Here is a 22,044-nt window from a genome sequence, read left to right on the forward strand (position 1 = left end):
TGCTAATAATTGATTTATTATGCACTTATTGCAATTAATTCTAAAATAGGTGTGTCTACAACGATAAAGTAATCACTAACTAAAAGCTCACTGACAGGTGTTACCTACATTCAATAAGTACTGGATAACGTATTCTAATTTGAATAAGTATTAGTGTTAATTGCAAATCGGTGTCATGATTCATGTTTTTGTAAGCTTTAAGTATAGAGGAACATGGAGGCATTAATGGAAGCGCTGTAGCTTTTGTCTGATCACCCCTTGACAATCTTTCTAGAATTTAAACTAAAGCTAGTTCGTGAGAGGTGGTGGAGGTTCGATTTTTTTTATGGGACAGGAGGCAAACGAGCAGACGGATCACTATTGATGGTAAGTGATTACCGTTGCTTATAGACATCGAAAGCCCCGGGGGAGTTACAGGTATTGCCGGGATTTATCCTAGGCATATTAGTAAGTCAATGATATGAATGACTCACTATTCTGTCTGAATAAATAATGTTTCACCTCCAGACAACATTGGATTCAGAATTCAAGTACCTGCTGCAAGAACTATTCCTAAATTATGTCTAATATAAACACTCGACAAATATTTGGCATACCTAGCAGCTATGTGCAATGAATTCGTATAAGGAATAATCGATACGACTGTGAACCGAAAGGAATTTGCTGCTTGATTAGGATGTAAACTTGTTTTTAGGTATTTGAAGCCAAACTAGTAATTTGCGACTAGTCATTTCGAAGTTAGAACTTGAGGTTTTATTTATCCTGATTTTTTGCTACAGACGCAGTTTTGTCGCAGCTACATGGGCTAGTTGTAGGACCTATGTTTTTTTTTTTGGCATGAAACATTATAATTTTAATTAGAACAAAAGTTATTGATATGATAATATGATCCATGGTAATATGTTGGTCAGATCTGCGCTAAAAAGTTATGGTCGTACTAAAGTAAAGTAATTAGTACGAGAGGGGACCGCAACGCAAGATACCCTACGTCACTTGATACTAAGATAAGCTCCATGGCACACGTTCAGAAAAGTTGTGATAAGCTTGTAACAATTAATTAATAAACTCCGATTTGGCCGAAAGTAGTACAACTTTTCTGAACGTACGTACGTCTTTCGGAGTTTTAGAGATAACAACTAGTAGAGACAAGCGCAGCGTTAAACCCTCTCCTTTGCAATATTGAGAGATCGCAAGGTAGAGATTGGATAGATATCAGCTTGATGATATACGCGAAGTTCACGAGCGCACAAATGAGAGAGATAGCAGTAGAATGAGTTAGACTGTCGAATTGACAGATCCTTTTGCGAGAAACTAGGCAGCATAGTTTAATTAAAGTGACCTTTGCCTGTGCTCTCCGTTCCAGCTTTAGCTATCTAGCAGTCCTTATTGAGTAAGCTAAGAAATGTAGAGCAAGAAAACTACGAATTTAGCTAACTTTAGAATGAGGGCTATCGTTTTAGCGCTCACCAGTTAGTGCCCCTGTAGAGTAAGGTCCTGTCACTTGCTAGTAGCGAAGACAGTGGCACCAACTGGTGAGCGCTAAAGTGGTACGAGGACTATCGCATTTGCACTCATCAAGATGGCGCCACTGTAGAGTAAGGTCCTGTCAATCGCCAGGGGTGCCAACTGTTAAGTATAAAAACGATAGCCCTCATTATGATAATTATTCTGATTTACATTTAGGGCAGGTGACCCGGTTTTGGCCATTTTAAGAATTTTTTAGACTTTGAGGCTATATCATTTTACAGTTTTTGTTATCACGGACTTATTTCTTGTAAAAAGTGATTAAATATATTTAGATCTAGCCTAAGAATACATTTTTTTTCATAATGATTCAATGGAAAAATAATCCTGTAGAAAAGAAAAAGAAATGGGAATTTGTGCCACTTTTGGCCAGCTTTACCCCATTTCTGGCCACAGTCATGAGCCAGTTCTGGCCATCAAAATTCATCAAAAAAAAACAAAAACTACTCGACGGATTTTAACGAAACTTGGTACAATTATTTTTCATACTCCTGGGCAGGTTATAGTATACTTAGGAATTCCCACGGGAACAGGAATTAGCAGGAAAATCCTTTTGTATGAAAAATCTAAACCGCTTAAGTTAGACGCTTGAAATTTTGCATGCAGGTACCTTAGTAAACTTAAAGCTTAGTTACAACAGGATATTGCAAAATTCCCACGGGAACGGGAGTTAGCGGGAAAAAACATTTGTACGAAAAAATCTAAACCGCGTAAGATAGAAAGGGGGTAAAAAGGGGGTAAAACGGGATCCACGCGTACGAAGTCGTGGGCGGCCGCTAGTATGAAATATAATATCTCAGCTTGAATTGAAATTACAATTAAGGAGATCAACATTAAACTATAGTATAAGTTTATGCGGTTAGTACTGGAACAATTTTCTTTTCACAACACCGATTTTTTTAGTATTTGGTTTCGATGGAGGCATTATAATCGTAACTCTGAAAATGAATCGATTACTTATATCAAAATAGCTAAGTAATTAAATTGAAAAATCACGATAAAAACTAAATGGCCAAAAGTGGGGTTCTTCGTGCACCACTTTTGGCCAGTCATGTGGCCAAAGATGGGAAAATTCATTAATTCTGGCTCCAATAGTGGCCACCTCTCATAAACCCACTTAATAAACAAATAGCGATAAAATATCATTAGTACCACTTAGACAGTGTATTCTTTATTAAGGATTAACATAAACATTTAAAAAAATAAGAAGGGTTTAGAAAATAATGATTGTTTACTCACCCGCTCGCCTTAGCCTTTTTGCTAAGACTTAAAACAATTAACGCTTCTCAAAAAATAATGACTTGTTGGATTGAAGTGAAGCTTGACACATCAAAGCTGTTAACGCTATCAGTGTTGCTAATATTAGATATTTTTATTCCCGTAAACCATAGAGTAATATATTAGTCTTTGCCTTAGTTATAACGATTTGAAGTTCTAAATGGCCACAAAGGGGTCGGTGGCCACAACCGGGTCACTTGCCCTACCCTAAGCGCCGTGTAAGCGTTATTTGATAAATTATACACTTGCCCCTAATCATCGGTTCAGAATCACGTTAACTGCTGTCATTAATCAACCGCTGGCCATCGGCTTAACAGCTTAATCGACGCCAATGGAGGATTATAAATTGAATGATCAATCGTAATTACATGCAGTATTGTTCACAGGAATGTTATTCGTATAGGCATGTAGTTATCAATGGAATCTAGCTCTTATTTATTGTTATTGCAAACATACAGATGCCCTTTAAAGACCACATGTTAAGCATCATTACATCGAATCGCGAAAAAAATGCTGATGCCCGCTAACAGGCCCTTAACACACAACAGGAATTTTGTTTTCAAAGGGGTCACTTAAAAATTAGGGATTTGTTGTATATTGGGAATAGAAGAAATAAATAACACGCTTTTCCAATTATTCGCACTGACATATATTGTCTGACATTAGATAGAGACTATTTTACCGACCGCTTATTTTAACGTCAGGCCGTCAATGGTAGGCGCAGCCACGCACTTAGCGGTGTTAATAGGCAACTACATAACAGTCCCTCCCCCTAGTTGACTATTACTAGAACTAATAATAAAGATACACATCGTCCCTGGGCCGCCTGCGTTGCCTTGCTGGTCTTGTTGATGCTGCCGACTCGGTCGATTCAACAGGCTCTGGCGTGTCTGTACAATGTGTTTCTCCCGACCTAGACTCTTCTCTCTGTTCATCATCAGGTGAATTTGCTTGAACCATCGTTGCGTCGGGCATCGACACAGGTGCATCACTATCGTCCCCTCCGACGAAGTCAGCGCCCAGGTGGTCGGTTTCAGGCGCTGTTTCTGGCATCCTTGTGGGTGATGGTGATGATGATGATGTGAGGTCCTGAATATTTATGTTGAGATCCCGTCTTGGGCTAGGATTTTCGTCGCGGCGCCCCTTATATAACATTAACTGATTTTTATGCTTATTAACACAGCTTGAAGAATCGTTATCTTTAACTAAGTACATAACTTTACCCATACGCTTAATAACTATACCCTTACACCACATGAATTTGTTATTTTTAACAAATTTTTTATATAAAACATTGGTTCCAACTTCAAATGTTTGGGTATTAGTACCATAACTTTTACTCTGTGAAAACTGTTTATTTTCCACAGTTTTAGCCAGTGATGAAGGTGAGGGAGAAGGCTTCGATGACGAAGAAACCCTGGGATTTATTAAATCCAAACGAGACCTTAACCTTCGACCAAACACTAACTCGGCAGGTGAAAACCCAGTGGTGGAATGTACCGAATTCCTATAATCAAACAAATATTTAAGTAACATTTTTTTTGCTGTGTTTATGTTATTACATGAATTCATACATGACTTAATACCCTTTTTGACAATTTTTACACTAGATTCTGCCTGGCCGTTACTGGCTGGGTGAAAAGCTGCTGATGTCATGTGAACTATACCGTTTAATTGACAAAACCGCTGGAACTCGTAGGATGTGAACGCTGTGCCATTGTCACTGACCAATGTTTGAGGTTGTCCGAATCTTGACATGAAATCCATAAATTTTTCAATAACTGCCCCTGTAGTGCACAAGTTGTTCATATTATAAACCTCTACCCATTCGGAATAAGCATCCACAGCCACTAAGTAAGTATTTCCATATATGGGCCCAAGAAAATCCAGGTGTACCCTTTGGAACGGTTGGGAGGGATACTTCCAAGGTGAACAAGGAGCACGCGGGGGAGAGGGGCGCAGCTGGATACAAATATTACATGTCCCTATCATCTTCTCCAAGGCATTGTCAATACCTGGAAACCAGAATCGTGATCTTGCTTCAGCCTTTGTTTTGACAATCCCTAAATGTGAATTATGCAACTCCTTTAAAATTCTATCTTGCAAAGACTGAGGTATCACAACTTTGTGTCCTCTCATCAAACAGCCGTTTTCATAAGAGAGTTGAGTTTTACATAAATAAAATGGTTTTAGTTGAGGATTATTTACTTTTGATGGCCAACCCCTCATTACCAATTCCCTTACCGCTACTAATAATTTATCTTTATCGGTTTCTTTGCGCAGCTGATCAATTGTAATTGGAAGGCTTCCTTCAACTACGAAATTTACGTAAGCAGCTCGATCGCCTTCCAAAAATGGGTCATCGACCCCTGCGTGTGCGGGATGCTCGGCTGCTGGTGCCGGCAAGCTCGCGCGCGACAAGTAGTCTGCGCTGTTGTTGGCGCTACGAATGTATTCGATAACATAATTATAGCCGCTTAGAAACATTGCGTACCTTTGCAATCGATTAGCTGTAACTTCAGGTATGCCACGGTAAGGACCGAAAATTGAAATGAGAGGTTTGTGATCAGTTTTGAGTACAAACGGATCTGATTTTCCATATAAATATTGATGGAACCTACGTACTCCGAATATTATGGCAGTTGCCTCCTTTTGAATTTGTGAGTAACGCTTCTCTGCAGAGTTCAACGTCCGTGAGGCAAAAGAAATAGGCCTCTCCAGGCCGTCTGTGTCCACTTGCGATAATATAGCACCAAGCCCGCTAGGGGACGCGTCAACCGTCAGGATTAACTTTGCATTTGGGTTAAAATGAGCAAGAACTTTATCTGAAGCTAGTAAGTTTTTTATAGTTTGAAAAGAATCGTTATGCTCTGATGTCCAATTCCATTTAATTTTTTTTTTAATAAGTCATACAATGGACATAGTATAGAAGATGCATTTGGTACATGGTTCCGGTAATAATTTACCAACCCCAAGAATGACTGTAACTGATTAACGTTGGTTGGTGTAGGAGCTTCTACTATGGCCTTAACTTTGTTTGGATTCTTTTTTAGACCTTGTTTATTAATTATGTATCCGAGATAACTTATCTCGTCCTTAAAAAAATCACATTTATCTTTTTGCAAAGTTAATCCTGCGGCTTGTAACCTTTGTAGGACGGCTTCTAGGCGCTCCAAGTGTTGAATTTCATTACAGCCCGTGATACATACGTCATCAAGTAGACATAGCACACCATCCAGCCCCGATAGAATGTTTTCCATCGCTTTTTGAAAAATAGCTGGTGCGCTGGATAGACCAAACACAAGTCGCGTATATTTATAGAGACCGCGATGTGTATTTATACAAGTAATGTTTTGCGAAGCCTCATCTAAAACAAATTGGTTGTACGCCATAGATAAATCTAGTTTAGTGAATTTTACACCCCCATGTAGCCTCGCAAATAATTCTTTAATTGTAGGCAAAGGATACTGATCAACTACTAACTGTTTGTTTATACTCACTGAGTAGTCTGCGCATAACCTCACATTTCCGTTATGTTTTAAGATAGGCACTATGGGAGAAGCATACTCGGAGTGGTCTACTGGTTTCAAAACTCCTAAATCGACCAATTTGTCAATTTCTTTGTCTACCTTGTCTCTCAGGGCGAATGCTATAGGACGTGCTTTAAAAAAAACTGGTTTTGAGTTTTCTTTTAATTCCAGTTTTACTTGATATTTGTTAAATACGCCTAATTTATTGGAAAATACATCTGGATAGCGTGCCTGTAATTTTCCAAGACTAATTCCTTCTTGTATGCAGTGATTTGATGTTAATAGCTCTAATTTAAATAGAGAAATGAAATCACGTCCTAACAGTGGAGGGCCACCCTTGCGTATTACATAAACAGACAGTGTGTGTGTGAGCCCGGCATATGTTACGGGTAATGGAGTCATACCTATGCACTCGATATTGTCACCTGTGTAAGTAATTAGCCTCTTCATTGCTGGTGACAGTGGCACATTTTTAAAATGAGAGTTGTAAACTTTTTCCGATATAACTGTAACGGCAGAACCACTGTCGATTTCAAATTTTAAACTGACCCCCCCAATTACCACTGTTTCCACCAAAGGTTCTCCACCCACTGAACGAATGTTAAATAATAACTTACCGTCATCCCCTTCGCTCTCACCCTCATTACTGGCCGTTTTGACGTAATTCACACACATTCTACGTAAATGTCCCTTTACACCGCACTTCTTACACGAATATTTCGCGAAACGGCACTTATCTGTTGCGTGGTTTGTGTAACCACACACTGCACACTTCTTTTTAGCACTTTGGAGTTTGAATAGCGGTGTTGTGTGGCCGACGCCATCGCCGCTACCGCTGGCTGTCGCGCTAACTTTAGCACAACGTAGATTTTCAGCCCACTCCACCGCCTTCGCCAGTGTCATCTCCTCCAGGTTTTTCCCGTATAATTTTTCTTTTTCTTGGCCCGGCAGCATGCCCATTATGAAACGGTCCCGCAAGGTCTCTTCGATATTGGTGAATTTGCAGTGCGCCGTTAAGCCTCGCAACCTGGCGGCCCACTGTGCGTAACTTTCCCCCAACTGCTGCGTCGCTGCATAAAAGTTATGACGCTCGGCGAATCCAATGTGCTTTGGCGTAAAATGCGCATCCAGTAGAGACAAGATATCTTCATATGGCACATTTTCTAGCTTTTTAGGTAACGCTAAATCTTGTACTAGCTTGTATGTGCTATCGCAGAGTGCACTTAATAATATGGCGCGTCTCCTCGTTCCCGCCGAATCTGTGACAGCGTCGACCCCATTTGCGATGAAAAACTGCTTAATACGTCCTATGTACGTATCCCATTGTTGCAAATTGTGGTCGAATATCGTTAATATGCCGAGATTGGCCATTTTCTTTTAAAATTGTGGGTTTCGTCGCCACTGTTGTGTATTGGGAATAGGAGAAATAAATAACACGCTTTTCCAATTATTCGCACTGACATATATTGTCTGACATTAGATAGAGACTATTTTACCGACCGCTTATTTTAACGTCAGGCCGTCAATGGTAGGCGCAGCCACGCACTTAGCGGTGTTAATAGGCAACTACATAACAGGATTAATGGTGAAAATGGGCATGAAGCTTCTGTAGGGATGCAATTTGAATTTAATATTCTCAACCCCAAGTCTTTTGACCCTCAAAATTCATGTACATACGTCATACATACATAAATCTATATCAACTATTTAGGCCATTTTGGAACGGTTTGATTTTTTAGAAGAGGTTTCATTCAGTATTACTCACTCTCAATAAACTGATATTCGTCTCCAATCTTCCGGACGACCACCACATCACTGTCCACCACCATCTCCAACTCCTCTAATTCGTTCACGCTGTGACTATTCTCCAAGTCCAAAAGCAGCCAGCGGTAGGGGGACTTGAAGTAGCCTTCATCGCTTGCCTAGAAGGATTAGCAATAAATTTAAGCGGAACAGACCAAGACAGGTATCTTTAGTCAAATCTTCAGTGAATGGCAGTTGGAATTTCCGTCCCTCGTCTCCACTTTTGCGACTTCTGTGTAGTCAAAATTTACAGTTTAACCATAACCACAGTCCACCAATGTAAGCACAATCAGCAAAGGCCAAACGTCTTAGGGGGAAAGTTAAATAAGAGTGTCTGATCCTTGGACGAAATCAACCAAGAAAATAGGAGGAAGCTAGAGTTTGGAGATACGAGGATAAGGATTCTATCAGAATTTGCGAAATCTCAACTGATCCCTTTACCGGAATGGAATTAAGACTGATTTATAGAAGTTTTTTTTTACATACAACGGGGTAGCTCGCATCTTACCTGATGGAAAGTGATGATCAGGCCGAAGGTGTAAGCAATGTTCCTTCAGTAAGGAAGCAGATTTGTAACATACCTTCTTCAAGAATCCAGCTGACCCTGGGCAGTCCAAATCGTACATTACAAGTGCATGTTGCAAATAAAACTCGGTTCTATTTTTCTGCAGCGATCTTGCCATGTTGAGACCAGCCTCACCCAATCTTTTGGCCATTGACGTCATAGCATCTAAAAAAATGATATCGATTTGAAAGGACCTTGATCGATATTTAATAATATTTTAAGCCACTGTTAGCTTAATAAATACAAGATAAAAATAAAACATGCAGAACATTGAAAATTGACTTTTTATGTTAATCAAGAATTAATCAAGTTTGAAGGACACATAGGTGCATTTTAATGCAAGTCATTTTTTAAACTTGAACATGAACAAAAAATACTTTAATTTTGTAGGCTGCAGGTAAGTATGTAATATTACGAGTACATAATATACTTACCAAAATTTTATTTGGTACTTACATTGGCTCCAACACAAATTAGGTATTAAAACTGACGTACGTCTGTTATCTAGAGCGATAAAAGATGTCAACACTTCTACAAAGTTTTCTTTAGAGAAAACTAACATGAGATTCATTAAAATTAAAACCGTAATCAATTTCATTTTATAATAACTGTGTTATCCAGACAAGACGATTTTATTATGCGACTGTCATTTGTTTTTCTTTTGGAATTTAAATCTTCGAACAAGAAGTTTTGTTTTTTACGCACTTTTTTACTTTAATTGGTTTCCAGCCAGTGTCAATAAAAATTGTTCTCGGAGGTCAAGTTATTTTTTAATAAGTCAATAATACTAAATCAATAACCGGAAAATTTTCAATTTAAATTGCACTTGAAACTACTTCAGAATATTTTATTAGTAAAGCAATCAAAATAATTATTTAAATAATCTACGAGTAATCAGACCATTTGAAAGCCTTGTGGAGTCATATTAACTAACTGAATTACTGTCACATAAAGAAAATACTTAAGTAGCTACTTAAAAGCTACTTATGCGTTTGTTTACAGTGTACAGTTATGCAAACAATGCTTTATTTCTTAAAAAGTTTAACTCATTTCATTTTTTTTTTCGGACGGATGTTTTTAAACAAGAAATATTTTACAAAAAGATGGATAAAGATAATCTCCCTCATCAGATACAACTCTTTAACACAATAATTTGCAGTTTGGTTTCGACTCTACCCAGATTTCCTCTCGGAACTTGGGAACGCAACTTGCAATGGGGACTTAGACGCGTCTGGTCACAAACTTAATTGACTGACAATTTTATTGATTTCAAAGCCACCAATAATCAAATTTACGCAGTTTCATCATCATCATCTCAGCCATAGGACGTTCACTTGCTGAACATAGGCCTCCCCCAATGCTTTCCATGTTACCCGGTTGGTAGCGGCCTGCGTCCAGCGCTTTCCTGCTACCTTTATGATGTCGTCGGTCCAACTTGTGGGTGGACGTCCCACGCTGCGTTTTCCGGTACGCAGCTTCCACTCTGCGAGCGACTTACGCAGTTTACAGGACTAAAATTAAATGAAAATTGTATCTTATTGGTTACTGGTGTCAACTACCTAACTGTATGATTTTTTACAGTTTTAGAGTCAGGGGAGTTGAAACTTTTTTTTTAGTTTTTTTCCTGTAAACACTTTTGCCCTCGCCTGTACCTTAGGGTTAAGGGTAAGTGAATTGCGCAGATGGTCGCTCCACTTAATGACACGTTCGCGAGTCGAAATATACCGGCTAATAGAATATTCTGTGAGTAGACATCGTTGAAAAATGTTAGGGTTCGGTTGGGAAATGTAGAGCGATGACGGGCGTTTTATTTCGAGGTAAATGGTACGTGGAAATCCTTGGGGGAGGCCTTTGTCCAGCAGTGGACGTCTTTCGGCTGAAACGAACGAACGAACGAAATGGTACGTTTATCCATCAATAAAACATAGTTTGCGACAGGTGCATCTTATGTGCAAATATGCATAGTTCGCATAAAGCTTTAGCTAATTTAAATTCTATATTTTCAGACGGAAAAATAATCTCACCAGTCGCGAATTTACTTGGTGGAGAAATCTAGAATAAAATCTAGATAGATTAAACATGCAGCAATCGCTTCTTTTTTGTTCCTAATTAATTTAAAATTCAATCATATGCATGGCTCACGGAACCTCGAGAATGGGACCAGTCGTATTATCATTGTTTATTTATTTACTAACGTTCAGCAGTTGAAAAATCAGAACCACAATATTGTTACAATATTCAATAAATTACAGTCGTACAAAGTACATGTGTGTTTACTTTATAAACGAAAGGAAACTAGGGGGTACCTACTCACTTTTGTAAACATAAAGTAGTTAATTAATTAAATATGTAGTGGTATTCTATGTACTGTACATACCTGAAATGTAAATATCTCTGTGGCATTGGGTTAGTTTATTAGTAGCAAGATCGCGACGTTTAACTGTATGACTCAATTTTTGACTACAAAAAGTAACTGAGAGCTTTTTTGTGCCATGAGCTCAATAATGACGTGGAATCATCATGAATCATGAGCCCTTTCTTCATAATCGATGTTGACGTAATCTGTAGTACCTAGTGCCATCTTTCTGATTAATCCTAAGAGGTATGTATGTAGGTATGTACTTGTAGGCAATATCCGTAATAATAAATCGTAAGGTCCTTGAAAACTTAAAGTTCTCAATAAGTTCATTTAGTTTTTTATTTTTTATTATTGAAATACACTTTCTGTGGCCGTTCAGACTGAAACATTATCAGTAGCAGCTACGCACCTGAAAAACTGTGGACTCTTTAACTTGATGGACCAACGACTTGCTAAAGGTTGCAATCGAAATGGATGCAGGCATCACAGGGCTGTTGTAGGAGGAATTTGTCCAGCAAAAGGGATTTTTCAAGAAAGAGGAGCAACCCTTACTATTATTGAAACGTTTGATGTGCCTTCATCTAACTAAACCTTCAGTTCTAGTAAATCATGATTACAGTGTTAAATACTTTGTATCTGTAGGCTAAATACTTAAGCACTTAGTAACTACTTGTTAAAGTTTTACCACGTGCGTTATGTTTCTTGGTATTGCTTTAACGCGTTTTCCCCATAAACAACGCAGGGCAGCCCTCGAAGTGTGTCAAGAGCGTAATATACATAATTCTGTTGTGCGTCTGTCCGTCGATAACTCATTTCTCTGCACAATTGCAGCTTGCAGTTTCTTGGAATTTGACAGATGCGTAATTTAAGGCGAAGATGCTTTTTGAAAAGAGAAGGAAAACGTTTTATGAATGACCTATATGTAGGTATAGAAGAGAAATGTATTCCAGGAGAGTAAAAAAAAATTGAAGTTATCACATATCTAGTAGAGTTAAGTATTCAAAATAAAATTTTCTGAATAAGTTTTACCCAATTACTTTATTTATTTATTTAAACTTTTAGCACACATACAAACAATGCACTGTGGCGGACTTAATGCCGGATGGCATTCTCTGCCTGTCAATCACGGGTCATGCAGAAAGAGTAAGGCGGTGCAAAAAAATTACATTTGGATAATACAATACCTACTTACATAAGATTACATAAAATAAATAACATAATACAAATAAATTTATCATTATCATGAAATTACATAGAATTGATTGTAATTCAAAACTTTTTATGTTTTATGCTTTTTAAAAAATCAAAATCAAAATCAAAAATATTTATTCAGTTTAGACCACAAGTGGCAATTATGTGTTAAAATGTCTAAGAATTCTGTAAATATCCTGTACATTAAATAATAACAGGTTAATACCAGTTTTGGCTCCCTATTTCTGCAATCCCCAAAGCGACCCCAATTTATGATTAGTACTGCGGTTTTCCTTATACACCACTCGAATAATGAACCTAATAGGTAAACAGTCCACAGGACAAGAATTTCAATTGAAAAAACTCATCGTCATCGGGTAATGTAGTGTCCACTGCAGAAGCACGACCCTCTCTAATTTACCAAGTTAAATGGACGACCAGAACCTTGCTGCCCCATCGGCCGTCAGTTCTGCGTACTATGTGCCCTGCCCATTGCCACTTCAGCTTGCTAATCCGTCGGGCTATGTCAGCGACTTTAGTTCGTTTACGGATTTCCTCATTTCTGATTCGATCTCGCAAAGAAACACCAAGCATAGCCCTCTGCATAGCACGCTGTGCGTACCGGAAGGCGCAGCGTGGGACGTCCACCTACAAGGTGGACCGACGACATCGTAAAGGTAGCAGGGAAACACTGGACGCAGGCCGCTACCAATCGATCAACGTGGAAAGCATTAGGGGAGGCCTATGTTCAGCAGTGGACGTCCTATGGCTGACATGATGATGATGATGATGAAATGGACGACCTAGCCTATACTGCCCATGCTGGCCAGATGGGTTAGGGAGGCCTGATATTCCTAATTTTGTTTCATAGTCGTCTTCTAAGACATCTACAGGAAGACTAAGAGTGGGCGAATCACATAGCTCAAATCCTCTTAAGTCCAACTAAGGCTTTAAGAAGGTTTAATGATAAAAGACATTGATAAGATATTTGTTACTCTTTATTATTCTGGGCACTATGCGGTCTATGTCTGGGTCGCACCATCTTACTTTAGCCATAACGTCAAAACGTCAAAACTCTGTCAAACTCCAAACAAAAACGCCGGTTATGGTTATTCTTCTTCTCAGTTGGTACACTCTTGCCAGAGTGGTCGTGGTCATTATTTTGAATCACGATTCAGTGATGCTCCTCGTAATACGGCGCCATTCCTCGCGGAATGCAGCTTTCCGGGCACTTTCGCTAACCGAACACTTAGTTGCGGCCTTGATCTGGTCCGTCCATCTCATTTGTGATCTACCACGTGGTCTGGTGCCCTCAACTTTTGGTTATGGTTATAGTTACGGTTTAAAGTCAGGTGGTGCAACGCCTAAATGTGGGCCTACTGTTTCTACGTCTATAGCGCAATAATCTATACTGAGACATTAAGTACCGCTTACACACCTAAGAATAGCTGGTCTATAATTATTTGGTCATAAACATCAATAATTCAATAACAAACCTGTCTATGTGTCTATGTTTTGTCATGCTAATTGTAAGCGTATCATTGTACCATTGTAGGTAATACAATTTTAATGGGTTTGTTGCACAGCTGTAGATGATTTTCCGTATTATGTTGTCAAGTGTTCCATATTTTTGTACCTGGCACGCCGCCACTTTTATTATTAAAACTTCCAGAAAGGACACAATATATTTAACCTTTGTGTATCAGACTCTGCAAGAGTGCAATAAAGTCTAGGTAAACCTTACGGAATAGTCCCGTTTTAAGATGAATTGGTGGCTAGTTTCTTTTAACATCTACAGAAGTATAGTCTTTGCTAAGGAGCAAACATGACATTAACCGGTACGTCATCAGACCGACGAGGCGACGCCAAGTGCGTCATTTTACTCTAGTTATAAACTTAAAAAGGACCATTGCCTCGTAGGCGTAAATGACCTAACGTAAAAGCATATTACTCACGTACTAGCTATGGGACCAGCGAAGGCAAAGTTCAGCGCATAAGTAGCTGATGATGCACACGGATGTCACGCCTCTAGTAGTAACGAAAGGAAATTCTATTAAGAGTAGGCGCACACCGTTGATTTTTCGTCGGCCAGTTGATCAGTATGGGCATGTATGGGAGTGCGCACACTACGCCGATTCGATTTGGCCGATTCTTCATACAATTTAAAATCGGGCACAACTATCGGCCAACTAAAAATCAACGGTGTGCGCCTACTCTGAATCAGGAACAAAAAGGTAAAAATAAAAGGGACTTTTGATTAGTAGGCGTAGATGCCTTAAAATGGATGCGTTGCTCATCCACCCACTAGCTATGGGACCAGAGTGCAGGGCTACTCCGAACAACATGGTCCGAAGTTTCGAATGTTTCCATCCCTCTCATGCAAAGCGAAATGCCTGAATGAGCGACAGTGACAGTAACTACGTTAAGGTATATCCCTGATGGGTAATCAAAGTTCATCCCGTGAGTAACAGAGCTGATGATGCATACGGATGTCACGCCGGTGGTGATGACTAACTAGAAATTATTCAATAAATTCATTAAATACTCGCAAACAATGAGGAAATTGCGCACCGTTTCACGAAGCTTGAAATCGATGTGCATAATTTAGATAGCTGTGGCGATAAAAGCAATGAAATTAATAAATTAATATCTTGGTATTAGATTAGCACAGTTATGGGCATAATTAAGTAGTTGTAAGCTCTTATATTTTAAAAGTTTAATATTATCATCATCAGGCCTCCGTAGCCTGTCGGGTCAGCATAGAAGCCTTAGCCTGGGCCAAATTCTCTACTAAGGGCCATCCATAAAGTACGTCACACGAATTTCATGATTTTTTGACCCCCCCTCCGTCCTTGTAGGACCACTTAGGACCCCTCCCACCCCTTGTCACACCATGTCACACTTTGTCAACCCCCTCCCCCCCTCTTTACGTGTGACGTACTTTATGGTTGACCCCTTAGCCTCTAGAAATTAGAAGTTCCTGCATTGGAGACTAAATGACCTGATGATGAAGATGATGATGATGGTGATGTATTTTTTGGACGCATTGGCATTGGCCGTTGGTCCGATTGGCCATGTATATCCGACCTTATTCCGACAATAAAACCGTTAGGATGTTTTCTAAATAAATAAACTGAATTTTTTAACTCGTGTTACGAGGAAGGATTTATTTATTTTATTTATTTACACTTTTGCACATACAACTGTACAGTGGCGGACTTAATGCCAGGATTAACTTAATATTTTTCTTGGGTACTTACTAGTTTACAATTACATACTTGGGTATCTTTTATAATATTATTTATAAAATATAACTAACATAAAACGAATTAATTGATTTGCTTGCTGAGTAATTAATAGCTAAAATATGGTGATTTGAGAAATACGTGAGTAATAAAAATATCTGTCTGCCAGTATAATTGTTCAGGTTTTATCTGTATTGGGTCTTTTTGCTTTCAAATAGATGTAAAGATGTGCCTAAATGTAGAGTCGATAAGTCATTTCATACTTGGACTCGCATTTCCTTCAGTTTATCACAGAAACATCACTCAACAATTTCCTTATAAATCACTTAATTTTAACAATAAAATACCCGTTGTTATAGTTCTAAACTCCCAAATATTCGGTAGAGCAAACTAATTTAGAACGTTTTCAGTATTTCACTCTACTAATAAAGAATTTGAAATATGTGTTTGAAACACATTGAACACGTTTTTGAATTTATTTCTTAATTGTAAATGGCGAAGGCCTCTGCCTGAAGTAGTCATTACCTAGCTTCTTTTGGTTTTATTAACATTTTAAAAACTTGGCCAGCTCCCAAGATTACATTAAAATTTCACCTTCCAATAAGTACCTACTTAAGTATGATAATTAAAGATGACTCAATCGCATCGAGACGAATGGGTATCAGCCTTCATAAGAGACAAGACTCGATAGCAATGGCCGAATTCTCCGCCATTTTTAACGTGTCGATTTCTTAAAACCAGTGCGACGGGTCCCGTTTGGATGTTTTCCTTCTCTTGCGTAACTTGTCTTGAGAAGCAATTAGTGCAATAAAACATCCTTAACTACGAAAATAAAAGCATTATAGCAATGTTTATCATTTTGCTTTATATCAAAGTCTATTTAAAAAAAGTCAAATGCGGATATACAAGATTTTGTAAATGGCGTAAATAAATTCGTCTTTTTATATTAAGCCTGGGTTGCACTACTTTAACTGTAACACACGTCAAAAGTCTGCCAAACTCCATACAAAAACTCTGGTTAAAGTTAGTTACCGTCAAAGTTAAGGTGGTGCAACTCAACCTATCTCTCATTACTTTTTTTTTAAATTTGTTGACGCACCCTTAATATCTCATGCGCCTATTCATCATGGAGGTTTTCCAGCTCTTATGGTCAAAAACCAAGTAAGGCAATTTAATCACTAATTATGGTACCTACTGTAAGTCGATCGTGTCATTTCAAAACAATGGCATAGTGGTTTTAATTGTTTTTTTTTCCACGTAGTGTTTAAAGTATTTAAACCAATATTTTATTAAAAAAAAAGAAGAAAATTAAACATTTATTGCAGTACATACACACACATCTGACACATCACTGAATTAAGTTTGATTCCTAAGCATTTTCTTGTAGACATAAATAAAAAATAAAAAGACTAAACTAAACACTTCAAACTTTCTTTTATCATTAAGCTCCTAAGAAGTTTCAATGCATTAATTTATATGCAAATGAGTATAAAAAGCAGGAAATTATCAAAGAGCATTCAAAGCACTTTCATCTATTTGTAGTTTCAAACTTGTCACCTTAATTAGATGACATCGACCTTTGGGAACAATCCTCAAAATCGGTAGAAAAACAAGTAGAGCGGACACACCTATGTAGTAACGTTCTATGACATTCAATTTCACATAAGGTATAAGTCCAAGATGGGACTGCAACTGCAGGCGACACTGCAGCTGAGGCTGCGGTTGACTGCAGTGAAAAAGAAAAAGTCAAAGAAACCGTGGTGGCTTGCAGTTTGTGGTCTGCAGTTCATCTTGGACGTAGTACTTGTACCTATACTAAAAGGATGAAGAGTTGAAAGTCAAACAAAGAAAATGCGAGTGTTTTTCCTTAAGATATCAGCTACTACGAGCTCGATATAATATTTTTGTGTCTCTATCCATTAGTTAATGCTTTTATATCAGTCATGCTGTCTGTGATAGAGAGTTACAACCTGTTCTTTCATAAAAATATGCTGCATAAGAATTATATAGTTGATTTGTTAGATAGTTTTTAACAATCGGTCTTTCAAGAATAATCGGTGTCTCTACATTTTACGATATGATATCTCGTTAGTGATGATAGATTTCGAGTGACTCCAGGATCGCAGGCTTGGCGTAGACCCAAAAATCCGGTCTAGATTTAACCATGATAGTTATAACGTAGGCTGACTGAAAACAACTTTCATTCGGATTTATTTTTTGATGTCTGACAGAAATATTGTTCCGCTCGATAAAATTTATCTAATAGTGGTGCTAAAGTTGTCAAGGCGAGTTATTTTTTTAGTTCATTATTTATTTTTGTCATAACAAGTATTAGTTCTATAATCCAACCACTTAATTTCTGTCTAAAAGATATCGTGTGGGTATCTAGAATATTGTACAGTTCAAAAAGTTTGTTAGATAGTAAACTTGAAAAAGTTTAGAGGCGTGACTATCCTTTTCTTTCAAGCGGACTTTTTTAATAAGTACGAGCCTCAGATCATAGAAGGGAATAGATGTGAAACGGGGGCGTGGCGCGTGTCTCCGCGATATGCCCAGAAACGAACATCGGCCGCGTAGCTAGGTTAGTCGCGATTCAGTCGTACTAAGGATATGTTCTCCGATATTTTGGATAATGCGTCGTTACGTGCAATAAAACAAGTGAAACGAAGAACTACAGGAACAATGGAGTCATTTACTACATGTAAGTATTGCAAATCCATTGGTATTTTGCTTATAAATAAAAAAAACTAAACATTTTTACGAACGAATTCAGTGCCGTAACAGTTACTGCGATATCGAAATCAGTGGTGATAAAAATTCTAACACGCTTGTACATTGACGATTTAGTTAGCAACCACTTTATGTCATGCTCAACTACTGCGCAATGTATTTAATTTCTTCCGATATCCACTGTCGTGTGAAAATAAACAGTACAGCCGCATGTGCCGGTCGTAACATAGTGCCGTGCTCGTGTTCTAATGCGGTTTCCTATTATCGATAAATAGAAGTAAATTATAATTTTCTATTTTGTAATTTTAAATTAAAAAATGATGTGTTACTTGCGATTATAAGATTTTACAAAAAAATAATAACAGTAGAAGTAATTAGTAACTGTCAACTATGTAATTACTATAAGAGCTAGTTGAAAGCCTAATAGTCATTATTTTTGATAAACATATGCGGTACGCAGATCGCCATAATTAAAAAATAAATGGGTGATAGTAGTTAATAATAACGTATAATAATAAAAAGGTTTTCATACATAAGCATTTTGTGAAATCAGTTTCGAGCCTTGCCCCTAGCGATTTATAGTATCGATATTTTGTCGACTCCATTTTATCTTTGTTCTCTCACTAACTAGTTGTCAAAGTGTGCGTCACGTCACGCGGCCATTGATTGGCCAGAAGCCATGCCTTATGGCCAATCACAGCACTTTTAAGCCGGTTGCACATGTTGTCGTAGACTCTCAGTCGCTTTGTTTTTACACAGTTGAATGTGTGTGTGGGAGCTGTGGTGGGGGAAATGTGGGGACACTGGTTCTCGTTGTAGTTACGCGCGACTTCATATCTATTCTCTTTCTATGATCTGAGGTACGAGCACTGTGGTACCAGTATTATCTGAACCTCCACTGCTCTCTATTATTGATTAGTCAATGCTAATATTAACAGTTAAAAGGTCATTGAACTTCAGTAGTGCAAAATAATATTTCATATTTTTTATGAACATCGTAAATTACTTATCGCTTGTTTTTGTTTATGAAAATGTATTATATTCAGTGGTTTAATGGCATTAAATAAATTAACATTTTCCCCAAAAACGACGTCATTGGTACTGATTAAATTCAACTTTTTAGTGTGTTTCTTTGATATTAAAGTAATTAAAATGTAAGTGATTTTCACTGATTAAATTCAACTTTTTAGTGTGTTTCTTTGATATTAAAGTAATTAAAATGTAAGTGATTTTCAAACTCAGTCCAGATAGGTACTCCTATTTATTCTTTTTAGCCAAAATCTACTGGAAGGTTAAGTTAGTACCAGGAGAAAGTTAACTGTCATTAGACTTGCAAACTTTGCAATGCAAAGAAAATTATAAGAAAATGGAAAAATGAATTGTTTATCGTTACAATGCAAATCTCGATTCATTTCTCATTTTTATCGTAGAGGATATTTCGTTGCTCTAATAACGTCAGTTTAGCTACTCGGATTAAAACCTAGAGACATGCAACCAAATGAGTGAAGACGTGACTTCAGACACACCACTTATACTTAGTGACTTTAGATCCCATATTCGTAATGATATACAATTGAGCATGTATGACTAACTAGAAAACCCCATCGTTTATATTCAACAGTTCGAGTAATTCGGCATTGGCATTGCTCTGCGATAGAAACAGGAAAGTACCTACCTCATATGTTTACTACGAGTCTATGACGCTTCGTATGTCATTGACATGGATTGATTACACATTGGTGTCATAAGAATTCGACTTAACTTTGGGACTGACACACAACACATTACGTGTATTTATAAAATTCGATAACCAGTGTGTTTAGGGTGACCATGGTTTATGAGGAAAATGTTGGTTCAAACAAGATTCGGCGTCGCACACGCTTTTAAATTGCTTGCGTATACTTTTAAGTGTATAAGTAGTCATCAACAGCCGACTTGTTTAATTTAAAACAAATAGATTAACGGAGGTCTAAGATAAGTATGTATTTCGAAGTTCTTACAAGAATAAAATTTAATTCAAGTCGCTGAAATTACTTTGGCTTCAAAATGGCAATAACAGACTAATTTAGGCACTATGCCAAAGTTTTTATTTTACTGCGTATTTAAATAAACAATGACACATACCTTTTAATGCTTTGATATCTGTAGGTCTAGAATGCGCGCCGCGATAAGATTTTATCGCGTGATAAGCTCATACGTTTGTCGTATAAAATCATCGGTAAGATTTTATCAGGAAGCGCATCAGCCTGCCTCGTTGCAAAAAAAATAATTATTTCTGAAAATATTTGTTGTGTACAATAATCCGCGATTTTTCTTATCTCATGGTTACCCTAAGCTGTCCACACTTCTCATAAGATATACTCGCGTCGCCCGCGGCTCGCCTCAGTGCGCCGGCGCTGCTCAGTCGAGCAACTCTAAATATACACGAATATACACAAGTATACACGTCTGTATACAATTATACATATTACGCGAGTGTGATAGTTTGGAAGCTGTGATAGTGTTTTGTGAAAGTTTTAGCTAAAGGTAATTTTTTTTTCCGTTATTTTTCGGTTCTTCGTGCGTGTGAAAATGTTAATTTATTGCGACTTTATTTTTAAGACAGTAGAATTTAACATACAAGACGAAACTAGTTTTTTGTGAATTCAAATTTTCCATTGACACTTTAACGCTAATGTTATAGCTTTTTTTTTCGAAATTAGTGAGTAAATAATTTAAAAAGTTCATGCAGAAACTAAGTTGAGCTTTCCGATTGTCTTGAATGTGTAAAGTACATAAGTAGGTAAGGTACGAATCAAAGTTAGATAAACGTCCGAAATATCAATACATAATAATATTTTCTTACATGGAGTTACAATTTAACTTTTACTTTAACTACAGCATGGAAGCGTTTAGGTATGCATTATTTATATGAAGATTGCAGCTGGAGCTTTAACTCTACCTTATAACTGTCATTTTTTACATGAAAACATGCTTGTGGGATACATTAATGTTTATTGTTATTCCTCTTTGAAAGTTTCATGCCTGCTTTCACCATCAATCCCTTTTTTAAGTGACCCCTATTTTAACACATAACAGGCATTTTGTTTTCATAGGGGTCACTTAAAAATTAGGAATTGATTGAAAACGGGCATCAGTTCATCTACAACTCTATTATTTTTTCCTACATTGAAATGTTTGCAAAAGATACGTCCGGCTTGTGATTCAAGGTAAATCATTTTTAAATCATTTTTTGAAGTTTTCTGAATTCAATTGACTTTTGCTAAATTGTTACAAATCGATTACTCACGTGTGAGTAAAGCTTTTACATCATAGAAGCGTGCCTGCACCCACTCATGTAATAGAAACGTCATAGTATTGCACTATGTACAAATAGTGCATTCCATAGCTATAGCGAATAGTAGGTAATTAGTATTTAGTGACAGTCCATATATGAGAATTTTTTACTGAAAAACGAATGGTGTATAAGATTTTTTCGCCTTCCATTTCAATTAAAATTAAGCCTGCTTTTGACCACGGCTCTAACAATACAGCCAAAACATCAAGCCGTGAGTAATAATTGTCGGCCGTTTGGTGTAGTGGTTCAGAACGGACTACTATGCCAAGAGGTTCGATTCCCGGCCGGGCAGAAATTGTAATGATGAATTTTAACCCATTTAGACCGATAATTATTTTTGTAAATAAAATTTGATTTTTCAGCAAAAACTTTCAAAGGGAAGCATAAAAATCATAAAAAAAATATTTAAAAAAATAATCCATAAATAGGGGGCCGTGGGGAGCCCGTACCATATAGGGTACAGTAGGTCTATAAGCATGCAA

General features: G+C 37.5%; 2 protein-coding genes and 1 long non-coding RNA gene across 3 annotated transcripts in view; 1 reads left to right on the forward strand and 2 right to left on the reverse strand.

Moving 5' to 3' along the window:
• Positions 1–9,298, reverse strand: part of LOC135079834 (glutamate receptor 3-like) — a 37,389-nt gene extending 28,091 nt beyond the window's left edge. The window contains exons 1-3 of the mRNA XM_063974449.1: positions 9,157–9,298; positions 8,717–8,865; positions 8,098–8,254 (exon numbers count right to left, since the gene is read on the reverse strand). Coding sequence (XP_063830519.1) covers positions 8,098–8,254; positions 8,717–8,865; positions 9,157–9,298 — 448 coding nt within the window. The remainder of the gene's footprint in view (positions 1–8,097; positions 8,255–8,716; positions 8,866–9,156) is intronic.
• LOC135079840 (uncharacterized) lies at positions 3,428–7,903 on the reverse strand. Its single transcript, XR_010258907.1, has 2 exons — positions 6,950–7,903; positions 3,428–4,152 (listed from the first exon to the last, which is right to left on the reverse strand). It is a non-coding gene; the product is annotated as an uncharacterized LOC135079840 (long non-coding RNA).
• Positions 9,299–20,618: 11,320 nt separating the features above from the next.
• LOC135079833 (hemocyte protein-glutamine gamma-glutamyltransferase-like) overlaps positions 20,619–22,044 on the forward strand; it is a 29,025-nt gene continuing 27,599 nt past the window's right edge. Inside the window, exon 1 of the mRNA XM_063974448.1 lies at positions 20,619–20,751. The gene's annotated coding sequence lies outside the window, so the exon portion shown is untranslated. The remainder of the gene's footprint in view (positions 20,752–22,044) is intronic.

Source organism: Ostrinia nubilalis, chromosome 17 (genome assembly GCF_963855985.1).
Source record: "Ostrinia nubilalis chromosome 17, ilOstNubi1.1, whole genome shotgun sequence".
Classification (NCBI taxonomy): Eukaryota; Metazoa; Arthropoda; class Insecta; order Lepidoptera; family Crambidae; genus Ostrinia; species Ostrinia nubilalis.